The sequence below is a fragment of the Hyperoodon ampullatus genome (genome assembly GCF_949752795.1).
Source record: "Hyperoodon ampullatus genome assembly, chromosome: 1".
Taxonomy (NCBI): Eukaryota; Metazoa; Chordata; class Mammalia; order Artiodactyla; family Ziphiidae; genus Hyperoodon; species Hyperoodon ampullatus.
The window spans coordinates 116,552,568-116,566,570 of record NC_136914.1 but is presented as its reverse complement, the minus strand read 5'-3'; the positions used below and the strand labels follow the sequence as shown (position 1 = coordinate 116,566,570).

Genomic DNA, 14,003 nt, shown 5'->3' with positions numbered 1-14,003 from the left:
CTGGGATGCCTGGTACTTCTGTATTTAAATTTTTTTTTAAATAAATTTATTTATTTTATTTATTTATTTTTTTGGCTGCGTTGGGTCTTCGTTGCTGCGAGTGAGCTTTTCTCTAGTTGTAGTGAGCGGGGGCTACTCTTTGGTTCGGTGCGCCGGCTTCTCATTACAGTGGCTTCTCTTGTTGCAGAGCACGGGCTCTAGGCACACGGGCTTCAGTAGTTGTAACTCGCGGACTCTAGAGCGCAAACTCAGTAGTTGTAGTGCACGGACTTAGTTGCTCCATGGCATGTGGGATCTTCCTGGACTAGGGCTCAAACCCATGTCCCCTGCATTGGCAGGTGGGTTCTTAACCACTGCGCCACCGGGGAAGCCCTATATTTAAATTTTTGAGGAAAAAAATTTATATTGTATTCCATAGCAGTTGTACCATTTTACAATCCCATCAGCACTGCACAAGGGTTCCAATTTCTCCAAGTCCTTGTCAACCCTTGTTACTTTCTGGTTATTTGATAGTAACCATCCTAATGGGTGTGAAGTGATATCACATTGTAGTTTTGATTTCCATTTCCCTGATGATTAGTGATGTTGAGCATCTTTTCATATGCTTATTGCTCATTTGTATAACATGTTTGGAGAAATGTCTATTCAAGTTCTTGGCCCATTTGTTGATTGGGTCATTTGCATTTTTGTTGCTGAGTTGTAGGAATTCTTTGTATATTCTAGATGTTAACCTTATCAGATATATGATTTGTATTTTCTCCCAAGAGTTAGTTTTTAAGATGTTTATATTTACATTACTGGTTGAACCTTAGAGTATTCTCTCTAAATAGTACTTTTGAATGGATAAGAAGGTAGATTGTTTTAGCATCCTTTCTTACACTAAATATGAAATTCTCAACCTCAACACTATTGCCACTCTGGGTTAGATAATTATTTATTGTAAGCGTCTGCCTTGTGCATTGTAGGATGGTTAGCAGGATCCCTCCACCAGTAGATGCTAGTGGCACCCCTCCCCCACCAAGTTGTGACAACCAAAAATATCTCCAGATATTGCCAGATGTCCTCTTGGGAGCTAATCATCCTGGCTGACAACCACTCTACTAAGTTAATTATATGTTTATATTTGAGATAGGCAGAACATTTTAATGTTGCTTATTCCTAGTCCTCTACTATATTCCAGATTTTTGCTTAGAAGGACAAAGCCAGATTACAGCACCAGCCATTCTGCAAGACTCACAGAAGACGTCCTGGCAGATGAGAGGGATGACTATGATTACTTGATGCAAACGTCCACGGTATGAGGTTGCATCTTTTGTCATTTATTTCTATTTGTCAGTGATCATGCTCTGCATTTCAAATAGTTAACATGATTCGTACTATTTAGCAAGCTTATTTTTAAAATAATTATTCACTTATATCTTGGGGACTGAAAAGTTGAAAGATGTATGTATATTCTAATGGATATTATGCAGTAAGAGAGCTATTTTAGGAAAAATAATCCTTAATGGCCCCCTCAGTCCTGATTTTGTTCTCCTCTTTCTTGACAGCACTTTATTTGCCACTTAAGTTTTCCAAGTACATTTTGCAGTTTCTTTTGTCTCAGTGATATGTCTGCAAGATCATTTATCATACTTTGTTAGAGGTCAAGGTGTGCTGTCTGCCATTTTGAATTTTTAAAGCACTTCTCATAAAACACCAAATGGAAAAAAAATATATAGCTGTGTCCCTTTTAGAGTTCCCCCATATTTGAACTTGACTTTCACGTATCAGATCTGAACTATTTCAAAGTGATTTTAAGGGTTCAAAATATTATGTTAGTGATAGCATATTCAAGGTATAAAACAGGTATAAAAGCTGTAGCATAGATTATTGTTCTTGTGTCAGCTTGAAGAATTCAAAGCTTACCCGTGTAATGGACTGATGATTTTATCACATAAACATACTATATATGTACTCCCCCATCCATTCATACTTGGAAGTATAAAAAGCTTCAGACCATCTTTTGCTCAGATAGTCTTTTCTCTTTTTCCCATTATTTCTGCAATAATTCAGGATCTCTGTTTTAAGACTTTTCCTTCGCCACGTCAGTCCTTTGTGCCTATAACATTTTACTTAGGCCAAAGGATTTTTTTTTTTTTTTTTGCTGCTTTAAGCTTTGGGTTTTGTTGTTGTTGTTATAGCATAATTGAATATACTATTATTAGTATGGAATATACTATTATTTTCTTTTTTATTGAGGTATAGTTGATTAACAATGCTGTGTTAGTTTCAGGTGTACAGCAAAGTGATTCAGTTATACATTTGTGTATATTGCATTGACCAAAAAGTTTGTTCGGGTTTTTCCATAAGATGTTACAGAAAAACCCAAATGAACTTTTTGGCCAAGCCAATATTTTTTTCAGATTCTTTTCCATTATGTTCATTACAAGATATTGAATATAGTTCCCTATACTGTGCTATACAGTAGGACCTTCTTGTTTATCCTTTCTACATATACCAGTTTGTATCTGCTAATTCCAAACTCTCAATCCATCCCTCTCCCACCCCCCTCCCCTTGGCAATCCCCAGTCTGTTCTCTATGTCCATGATTCTCTTTCTGTTCCATAGATAGGTTCATTTGTGTCATATTTTAGATTCCAAACTAAGTGATATCATATGGTGTTTGTCTTTCTCTTTCTGACTTACTGCATTTAGTATGATAATCTCTAGTTGCATCTATGTTGCTGCAAATATGCCAAACGATTTTAAACAAAGACATATCTTCTTAGACATTGCAAGTCAAAGTTTTGTTTCTTTTTACTTCACCAATACTTGGTGTTGCTATCTCGACAGTACTATTACTCAGTGAGAATCTTTCCTGGACAAGAACCTGCCAACGTCTGGGTGGGCTGGATCACATCCGATTTCCATCAGTATGATACAGGCTTTGACTTGGACAGAGTTCGTACAGTGACCGTGACTCTAGGAGATGAAAAAGGAAAGGTGCATGAAAGGTTGGTTTTCCTCGATTTCTTACATGAATGACATTTGATAAAAATGTTGATAAACCTAGGCATTTTTTTTCTCTTGGATTTTATGTCCAAGATAATATTCTGTTTATAGGAACAGTGTAATCAGACCGTTAATGTCCATGTCCTTTTTGTTACTCATACAAGCCAGTAAGGAATCTGAATATATTAAAAGTGCAAAATCTTATAAAGTAAGAGCAGTGCATCTTTTTGGGGTAATAATCATATATTCCTTCAGGTGACATCGCACACGACTAATGACTTGGGTTACCATTACTTAGCCATTGTTTGAGGATTAGAGACGGGTGACTGTGAGGCATTTAACCTGTGGTCTGATCTGTACCTTGGGAACTGGTTAGGAGGTGGGGAGAAAAAGGTGAAGACAGTGTGGGCTAGTGGTTTAGACCAGGTGGACGCATTCGAACTCAGACTGAGGAGCCGTGGGTTCTTTCCTCAGCTTTGCCATTGACTCGCTGTGTGGCTTTGGGTAAGTCAGTTACAGTTTCTGTGCCATCCTTTTTCATTTATAAAACAAACCAAACTCAAACCAAACTTCAAAAAAGTGAAGAAGGCTATCTTCCTTGCAGAATAAGACAAGAGAAGATCTGGCCATCTGTATCTACTTTGTGTGCCCGTGCATCCTCTCTGATCTGCTGTGATGGGTCTCCTAGAAAGAGCCCCCCCCATAATGTTGCTTTTCTTTTATACCTGCACCATCATTTTTGGTGACCGGAAGCTCCCTCCCCTGCTTTCAGGTTGTAACACTTGAACCGCAGTGAACTTAGCACTTGAGACAGTGAGCCTAGCAGAAATTCTCCAATGAACAGTGCTTTACGTCAGTAGGGGGGGCCCCAAACCACCTGTTTCCAGGAATATTCTGAGGGATATATTTGAGTTTCAGAGATGGGGACAATGAAAGGAGATAATAAAGGGATATGATATCTGACTGATGTTTTTGGTGTAGGAAATACAGGCTAGGGAAGTTGTTGAATCTTACATAAATAGAGCATAGAAACACAGCCATCTTTTGACTATTCAGAAACTGACTTTATCTCCGCCTTCTTGCTCTTTTCCTCCCACTTGCCTGTGTTTGCCCTTTTTGCCAGCCTCATTCATACATGCACTGCACAGGAGTAGAGAAAGGGAAGGAGGTGAAACTCAAATCACTTAAGTTTGCTACTATCTCTGGTAAAGGTTTTGTTGAGAGTGAAACTCAGGTGGGGTTTGTTGTTTATACCACAGATCTTGTGCACTTCCCAGCTAAGTCTGTCTCTCATAACAGATCACCAGGAATTGTCCAGAAAGGGGCTTAAATTTAGCCAAATTTTATATCTGTCGAATCACTGACAGCTCACATAGAATTGGCCTAAAGACTTTGATAGTGTTCAGAAACAGGTGCTTCTCATCTCAGAACAAGTGGTTAAAAAAAAAAAAAAACCCACGAGATTTGTGACCACCTAGAGGGGTGGGAAAGGGAGGGTGGGAGGGAGACATAAGAGGGAGGAGATGAGATATAGGGTTGTATGTATATTTATAGCTGATTCACTTTGTTATAAAGCAGGAACTAACACACCATTGTAAAGCAATTATACTCCAATAAAGATGTTAAAAAAAAGCCATGAGAATGAAAATTACCAATTTGGATGATTATTACATAGTTAAACTTTGTGTGTGTGTGTGTGTGTGTGTGTGTGTTAGTTTCTGCTTTATCATAGTTAAACTTTTTTGAACCTCAGAAAAAGGTCCAGTTTGGTTTGAGTTTTTGGAGGGAAGATGCAGGTCAGTTCTTATCCTTGGTTCCAACTCGTCGACCCGTCTTCATTAGGTGTGAAATTGAGAGATTGGAAGACCTGACTCAGAATGTCCACTGAAGTCAATGGAGTTTTGCTCAGAATCACCGAATCGGGCCCACTGTACACCTGTCCCATTTCAGCATGAGCTTGTTGCTTGCACAGCATAACTTAGGTTTAGTTTGCCGGACGTCCATGCTTTCCACGCTACCTGTGCTTGTTCAAAGATAAACATGTTTTTTTTTTGCAATTCAGCATCAAACGCAGCAACTGCTATATGGTGTGTGCGGGTGAGAGCCTGAGCCCCGGGCAAGGACGCAACAACAACGGCCTGGAGATTGGCTGCGTGGTGGACACTGCCAGTGGGCTGCTCACCTTCACGGCCAATGGCAAGGAGCTGAGCACATACTATCAGGTATGCGGTCAGGGATGGCCTTGTGCTTCCAGGGAGGAAACCTTTATCTCCATTAGAGGGGAGAACACAAGTAAATTATAAGCTAGAAGGAAATGAAAACACAAATGAGTCAATTCTGTATTTTTACTTCTGTTGGAGTAATAACAGTGCCATAAGCCCTTCAGAGTAAACAGTACATTCCTCCAAAAATGTTCACATAGTCCTGAAATGAAATATTCCAAATAATTATTGAAAGAGAATATCTGCATGAGAGGAAGAAAAAGTCTTTTTCTGTAAAGTGTTTCTTAGGTGTTAGGAGGAAAATGTATTTTTTTGTGTGTTCCTTCCTTTACTAATATTATTAAATTCATTTGATTATTTAAGGTGGAACCAAGTACAAAATTATTTCCTGCAGTTTTTGCGCAAGCTACAAGTCCCAACGTTTTTCAGTTTGAGTTGGGAAGGATAAAGGTAAGAAAGACTCATTCTTGGTATTATATTTGGGTTGTTTTTTGTTAGGAAATAGCATTTACTTCTTCAATTAATTCCATACTTTATTAGTACTGATATTAATCACATAAATCATTCTTTAAAAGTTTCCATATTTGAAAATTCTGTAATCTCGTTAAGGTCACTAGGGTAACATAAGTAATTAGAAAGGGTTTTCTTTGGTTATCTTAAGTATATTATTCAATAAAACTAGGCTTGTACAGAACACAAATGCCACATTACATACACCTCAGTAATCACTGAACTCACAGGTAAGCTAGTGAACGGGCTTGAAGAGCTGAAAGTATGCTACATTGTGGTAAATGCAAGAGTGGCAGGTATTGAGTACTCTGGGAACATAAGTGAAAGGACAACTAAGTAGGATGGGGTGGATCAGGTAAAGCTGAAAGAGGAGATGACATTTAGGTTGATTCTTAACTGTTGAATTACAGGTCTCAGGGTACATTTGCTAGGAGAGGGCATTCTAGACAGAGGGTGAGAGAAAGTGAAAATACATAGGCATGAAAGTGCTGAAGGTTAAGAAATTCAGTGTGACTGTAACAAAGGATGTTTCTGGGGTGTGGCTAGAGATGAATATGGATGGAAGGTAGTCCAAGTTGAAAAGGCCTTAAATGCCATATTAAGAAGTGTACACCTATTCCCTAGGCAGTGGTGCCTTACTGGAAATTTGAAGCAGGGGATTGAGTATAATCAAACCTGTTTTGGGAAAATAGGTTGGTAGTAATGTGGAGAAATATCTGCCCTCAAAAGAATGAGAGCAGGCAGTAATAATTATCTATCAAGAATTTGTTATTGTCCACATGGGGGAAGATGATGAGATTCATGAAAGTCATCATAGAGAGAGAGTGATACATAAGAAGATGTTTTAGGGGAGAGATTAACAGAATTTGTCAGTGAATTGGATTAATAGGATTTGTTGAAATTGGATTTGGTGCTCAAGGAGAATGAAGAATCAAAGATTAATTTTTTTTCTTTTTTTTAACTTTTTTTGGGGGTGGACTTTTTTTAAAATTAAAGTATAGTTGATTTACAATGTCATGTTAGTTTCAGGTGTACAGCATGGTGATTCAGTTATGTGTGTGTGTGTACTCCTTCAGATTCTCTTCCCTTATAGGATATTACAAAATATTGGGTATAGTTCCCTGTGCTATACAGTAGGTCATTGTCGGTTATCTATTTTATGTATAGTAGTGTGTATATGTTAATCTGAAAAGGATTAATTTGAATAATTTTAGTTTGGCCAGCCAAGGGATACTAATACAACAACAAGCAGAAGAGCCTGCTGAAATTCAGGAAAAGGAATTGAATTGAAATTCGCAATTGTAAACAATGAGATGCTGGGCACCCCTCAGGGTGAATTTAGTAGACAGTTTTACCATGCTGGCTCAGCGACCTTGGACATATTTCTTAAACCATGTGAGCTCAGTTTCTGCCTTTGTAAAATGAGATTCCACCTGCCCCAGAAGAGCCAATACAATATGGACTAAAGGAATCTGTGATTTTTTGTTAAGTAGGAGGGCTTTAGTGACCTTTCCAGAAAAATTTCAGTAAAATGATGGAAGAAGCCATAGTATTTTGTTCAAGATCATTCAATTCATATTATTATTTGAGATTGAACGTGAGGGAAAGGAGGCAGCAAGTTTGGATGACTGAACAGGGAGATCAGCTCGGTGGTTTGTGACCACCTAGAGCAGTGGGATAGGGAGGGTGGGAGGGAGGGAGACACAAGAGGGAGGACATATGGGAACATATGTATATGTATAACTGATTCACTTTGTTATAAAGCAGAAACTAACACACCACTGTAAAGCAATTATACTCCAATAAAGATGTTAAAAAAAAAAAGTTAAAATTTGACAGAAAAGTGGTAGTTTCTCAGAACCCAGACTCTGATATTGGTCTATTTGACATTTATGTTTCGTGTTTCATAGATATTGCAAATTGGATATGTCCGAAACTGGACTTCTGACCCTCAGTCCCCCCTCCTCCTGACTTGCCTGCTCAAGTCTTCCTGATCTGTCAGTTAATAACTCAGACCCCAAACCTTGGAGTCATCCTTGGCTTCCCTCCTTTACATTCCGCATCCCAGTTCCACCCCCCAGCAAATCCTCCACCTTCTGACCCGTCCCACCACCCCTCCTGCTGATCTGCCCTCCATCATCATCATTTCCCATCTGTATTTTTCGCCACTAGCCTCTAATTCATTCTCACCCCTCTGTTTATCATAGAACAATCTGAGTGACTGTCATGATTTTAAAATAAAAGTCAGACCATGTCACTCACTTCACTGCTCGAAACCCTAGAAACCCTGTTTCCCTGAGAGTAAAAATCAGAGGTCTGAGGATGGTTCTCAAGTTCTAAACCACCTGACCTCCTCTAACCCCTCTGACTTCATCTCCTCCTGCTGTCCCCTCCTTCACTCCACTGCAGCCACCCTGGCCCCCAGCTCTTCCTCAGACTTGCCAGGCAAACTCCCTCCTTGGGTTTTTTGCATTCACAGTTCCCTCTGCATGGAAATTTCTTCCCCTGCATATCCACATGGTTCTTCTCTTTGGATTGTTCTGTAAATGTCATCTTCTCAGTGACACCGTTCTGACCACCCTGTTTATTATTACTGTCCTACATTCTGATTCCCCCATCCTGTTTTTTTTTCTTCTCCATGACCTCTTTTCTAATAACTATTTAATTACTGATTTTGTTTATTTTATGTCTAATGAAAAAGAAATGGAAGCTGTATGAGGGTAGGGATTTTGTCTGTTTTGTTTCACTGATACATTCTCAGTGCCTGGATTTTTTGTCCCCATTAGCAAAAGAGAATAGGAAAGTAGCTTGAGGATGAGCAAGTCTAAATAATGCAGTAGAGAAGGTTCTAGAGGAGAGGAAGAAATGGAAGGTAATGCGGAAAGATGAGATAATTGTTTTATTGGCCCAGAAGAGGCAGGCAGGGGTGGTATCACGATCATAAATGAATGAATAAGCTTTGGCATAGTAGAGACTTTTCTTTCCCTGAGGCCATACTGCAGGAATTGGAATGGTTGAAGATACATATTAGAGGTGGAGGAGAAAGAAATTGTGTTTCTTGTTTAATAGTTAGGTGTATCTGTTGAGTTGTCTCTGGTGTATTGTTGGTTACTCAAACCTGAGAAACCTGAAGATGAGTGAGGGTGTGAGTAGTTTAAGGAAGGATGAAGTGGGTGACAAAGGACAGACAATAAGAGAGGGAGAAAGCCAAGTGGATGTGACCAGTCTTTCAGGATGTTTGGATGAAAGCAGCTAAAAGACATGCCAAGCGTCCCTGAGGACCCAGCTTGGTGAAGAAATAGGAAAGGTACATGGTTATACTCTCTTGCTCTTGCATTCTCAGTGTGCCCTTGAATATATGGGAAGGAAACATCCCCAAATTTTCTCCACTTGTCCTTTCAGAAACAGCTCAACCCAATTTCTATTAATTTTTGTATTGACTCTGCTCAACACTTAGCGTATCTGTCATTATCTCTTTCCTGTACAGAACTCTAGTCATCACTTTATTGACCCCCCAGGAGCGTCATCCATTCATTCTTTTTCTGCTTCCCCATCTCCTAGAATGTGATGCCTCTCTCAGCGGGATTATTCAAGAGCGAGCACAAAAACCCCGTGCCACAGTGTCCCCCTCGTCTCCATGTGCAGTTCCTCTCACATGTCCTCTGGAGCAGAATGCCCAACCAGTTCTTGAAGGTAGACGTGTCTCGAATAAGTGAACGCCAAGGCTGGCTGGTGCAGTGTGTGGAACCTCTGCAGTTCATGTCTCTCCATATCCCAGAGGAGAACAGGTCAGGCCTGAGCATCCTTTACTATCTGATGGGGACCCATCAAATTAGATGCCTACCCCAGGGTTCAGGGGTGGTGCTGGGGAAACAAAATGGGGTTTAAAAAATACTGATTTCTTGGGGCCATGCAGATGTTATTTTGTACATCCCAAGTTTAAGTCTATGTCTCAACTCCTTGGTTACTGAAACAGAATTATTACAGGTGAAGACGTGATTTGATAGTGTATGATTTGTTTGCTCATTCTTGTTTTGCTTATGAGAATAACAGTAAGTAAAAATTCAGACAAGTACAGCTGCCATCTGACTTAAGACAGCCGAGTAAGGGAGTATCACAGAACTGTAAGATAGTAAAGAGGGAATCAGAAAAATCACTTAGTTCAGTCCTTTGTTTGACAGATGGGAAAAACTGAGACCAAGAGATGTCAGTGAAAGAGCATTGTGAAAATACCTTGAGGGCTTGGGAAACACGTTTATATGCATTCTAGACAGTCATAGTATTGATATAAAGTACACTTAATGTTCAGAGGTGGCTTTGTTTATGATTTTCAGTTTTTCCATGTGAGAGCCAATTAAATTGCAGGATTTCATTTTAGCAGCCTCATTATCAGTAAGTTTGGGACCAAGATTTCCCTCCCAAAATATCATTAAAAAGTTAAGTCACAAAATGAGTGAAAACATTTCATGAAAACAATGCAAAGACACACATATTTGTTATTTTTCTTATATTTTAGAACTCTACTCTTAAAAAGCTGTAGGAGCTATGTTCATTTTTATATATTTAGACATGCTTGGCACTTTTATTTTCTTTTAATACCTTTAAAATTTAACCTGTATTTTGGAAAACAATTGGTCAGTTCCTCAACAAATTAAATACAGAGTTACCATAAGAGCCTTCAATTCCACTCCTAGGTATATACCCAAGGGAAATGAAAACATGTCCACACAAAAACTTGTACACGAATTTCAGAGCAGCATTATTCACAGTAGCCAAAAAGTGGGAACAACCCAAATGCCCACCAACTAATTCGTGGATAAATAAAGTGTGGTGAATCCATACTGTAAATCTATTTGGCAATACAAAGGAATGAAGTACTTATATGTGCTACAAAATGGATGAAGCTTTAAAACATTATACTAAGTTTTTAACTAGTTATACTACTACCACATGTTATAGGATTCCATTTACAGGAAAAGTCCATAATAGGCAAATCTTTAGGGAGAGAAAGTAGAATAATGTTTACTTAGGGGATGCAAGGGCAGTGGACCTGAGGAATGACTGCCACTGGGTACTACTGGGTTTCTTTTGGGGTGAGGAAAACGTTCTAAGCTTAGATTATGGTTATGGTTGCCCAGTTCCATTAATATACTAAAGCCATTGAATTATTTATTTTAAATAGGTAAATTGTATAGTATGTAAACGATACCTCAATAAAGCTGTTTCCAAACAGAAGAAATCCAAAGAAAAATTAATCTGGCCAGGTGAATTTTTTTTAATCCATTAAGTATTTATTTGTATATTTTTAGGTGAAATAATTAGAGAGATACAGCATTCATAATGTACTCTTTAGAGGATTCAATTGAATTTCATACTTTTTATTTTATGTGAGAAAAGTTTTATTGGAATTTTGCATCTAATGTTTTAAAAAAATTACTCTGCAACCAAAAGAAACATCACATTTGGGAACGAATTTTTCTTTATAAGGGAAAATATTCTATCTCTATTAAGCAGAGAGTTTTAAGGTTGTGATTTAATATGTTGGCATGTCATAGAAACCCAGCATACACTCCTGCCATAGTAATGTATCATTTATGTTAATTACCTGTGATAAATTATATGCAAATGAATGGATAATTTAAATTCTTATTATAGACTGTAAAGAATGAGTCAATTTCACAAAATATATGAAATGCAAATTTGTAAAAAAAAAAGTGTCATTGGAATCAAGTTGCAGAGAAGATAAGGATAGGAAAATAACAAAGCCGGGACTGATCCACAGTCATTCGCATCACACCATGGTATGGTTACACATTGGTTTCACACTTTGTAGAAGCCAAAGAAAAATCTGATGAGTTTCAAAATTCAGATTCCAAAATGGAAATGCCGACTAGTATTCAAGTAGAATCTGTTCCTCATGCCCCAATAATATGACAATTAACTAATATTTTAAAAATTGAACAGTAGTAGATGTATGTCAGTCCTCTGTTTCTTTCATGAGATATCTCACTCATAGTTCATAATTTAATTTACTTATTTTGGGGGTTGTTTCCCTCTTTAACTAGGTAGTAAGCTGCCTTAGGGCAGGAATCTTGTCTGTATTGTTCACCATCATTTCACCAGTGCACAGTGATCGATACATAATAGGTACTCCGTAATATTTGATGAATAAAAGAATGATATTGAGTCATGAAGGAAATTTCTCCCCTGGAGACTTTAAAGACTATAATGAGTTGTATTAGTCAGATTTTACTGTAATGGCAACCCCCAAATTTCGGTGGCTTGCAAAGAAACCTGTGTTTCTTGCTCATGTTACATGAGGTCTTGGGTCCACTGAGGCTCTGCTCCAGGCTGGGGAGATGGTCTGCAGATGCGGTTCATGTGCCTTCTTGCCCAGCTGGTGGGACAGCCCTGATCTGGGATGTATAGCTTCCATGGTCAAGGGTAGATATGAAGGAGGTCGAACAGACCTCTAAGAGTTTTCTTTTCCCTTGTGGCAGATGTTCTATCCAGTTACATTTTATTGACCAAGGCAAGTGAGGTAGTCAAGCCCAAAGTAAGTAGGGCTGATAAGATGACTCCATCTACAGGGAAGAAGGAAGAAGGAGAATATTTACTGACAACAATGCAATTTACAGCATGTGCTAAAGATGTGCTAGATGATATATTTGGCATTGTGCTTATAACAGATGAAACAGTGAGTTATTTCTTTTGCTCTCCTCCAGTTAAAGCCATTGTTCATTAATGTATGAATATTGCTACAACGGGTTGGTGTGGAAAGACAGACTAAATTAGTTGTGGTATATCCTTTGGTTTGCCTTGACCTAAGTCAGGTTATGAGAAGTAGACTACAACTCCTTCCGATTTCTCCCATTCATTAATTCATTCCACAAACATGTATTAATGCCCACTGTGTTCCTGGCACTGGATAGAAAATAGTGAGCAAAACAGACATGACCCTTACCTTAAAAGACTGGCGTGGTAGGGAGGAGGGGTGCTTTATAGGAAAGAACATGGCATCATAAAATGAATCATGGGGGGTGAATTGGGAGTGGCAGCAGCAACGTAGATTGTAGAGTCCTTATATATTGTTTCTAGCAACTGACATTTTGAGATTGATCAGACAGTAGACTGAATTGCGTTCTTTGGTAAGGACCTAGAGTTCAGATATTCTGTGTTGCTACAATAAACGGGTTTATATATTTTAGCCATTAGCCAGGCTGAGGGATGGGTAACAGTCTTCTTGGGAGACTGAAGAGCCCAGTTAAGATATGGGAATCCTCCACTACACCTTGAGGTGGTGGGGGCTTGCTCAATTATACCTTTCCAAGAACTAGGTGCTAGCAACTGGGCCCAGCAGATGTGTGGTTTCCTGGAAGTCTAGGTGATACACAGGGTGGGTAATTATTTGCTAGGCATTTTATAATGCATGAATCTTCTGACTCTGAGAGTCAGAAGGTGGAGTCTGGAATAAGTCTGCGCCATCAAGCCACAGTGGATTTTAGCAGAATGCCTGTGACCTGAAAAGCACAGGTACAATGGATAGGTGGTGTGGACAGGATGACAGGGTATCTAAGGATAGGGGCAAAGCTTAACAATAAATAATCACAAATAATTATTCAGTACCCATTGTGTGCTAGGCTAGGTGCTGGATGAATACTAATAACCACAGTATATAATAGCCCCTGTCCTGATGAGCTTATATTACAGTCTCATCAAGGATACATTGCTAGATGAACGAGTGGTTCCCTTGATTATCAATATATCAAGTTTCTACCTTTAATACTATAGTGTTGCCCATGAACAATCTATGTAATTTAAAGAGTTTAGAAAAATTAGCGCATCTAAAGGAATTATGTGCTCTTAAAATAGATTTTCTTTTAAAAGGAATGACTTGACTTTAGGTACATTCTGGACATATGCTTAAGGTTTAATTGCGTTGAAAGGTCATGATGTGTACTAGAAGCAAAATGATCTGATATAAACTCAGATTCCCAACAGAGACTTTCCTGAGTGAAAATGTTCCTAATAGTGTTTGTTTCATGAGTGGCACATACCTGGTGGAAACAGGGTGGCATTGGCATATGTTTGGGTCCGTGAGGGTGGTGTAAGTAGGTAAATTATGTGAAAGGAATTATCCCTCTGTTTACCTACTGACTGGTTACACTCAGAGCTGATCCTAAAGTCAGAGACAAAGCAAGATAGCCTAAGGCTAAGTTTTCTGGCTTCTTGAAGCAGTTTAGCCAAATTGGAAAAGGAGATTCAGGATTTTTCGAAGAG

General features: G+C 38.7%; 1 protein-coding gene across 2 annotated transcripts in view; it reads left to right on the top strand.

The window, feature by feature from the left end:
- Positions 1-14,003, top strand: part of RYR2 (ryanodine receptor 2) — a gene marked incomplete at both ends in the record, with an annotated part of 724,637 nt that overhangs the window by 478,718 nt on the left and 231,916 nt on the right. For both annotated transcript variants that reach the window (XM_079725493.1, XM_079725494.1), the window contains 5 exons: positions 1,181-1,295; positions 2,833-2,993; positions 5,054-5,213; positions 5,577-5,663; positions 9,285-9,511. In XM_079725493.1, the coding sequence (XP_079581619.1) occupies positions 1,181-1,295; positions 2,833-2,993; positions 5,054-5,213; positions 5,577-5,663; positions 9,285-9,511 (750 nt within the window). The remainder of the gene's footprint in view (positions 1-1,180; positions 1,296-2,832; positions 2,994-5,053; positions 5,214-5,576; positions 5,664-9,284; positions 9,512-14,003) is intronic.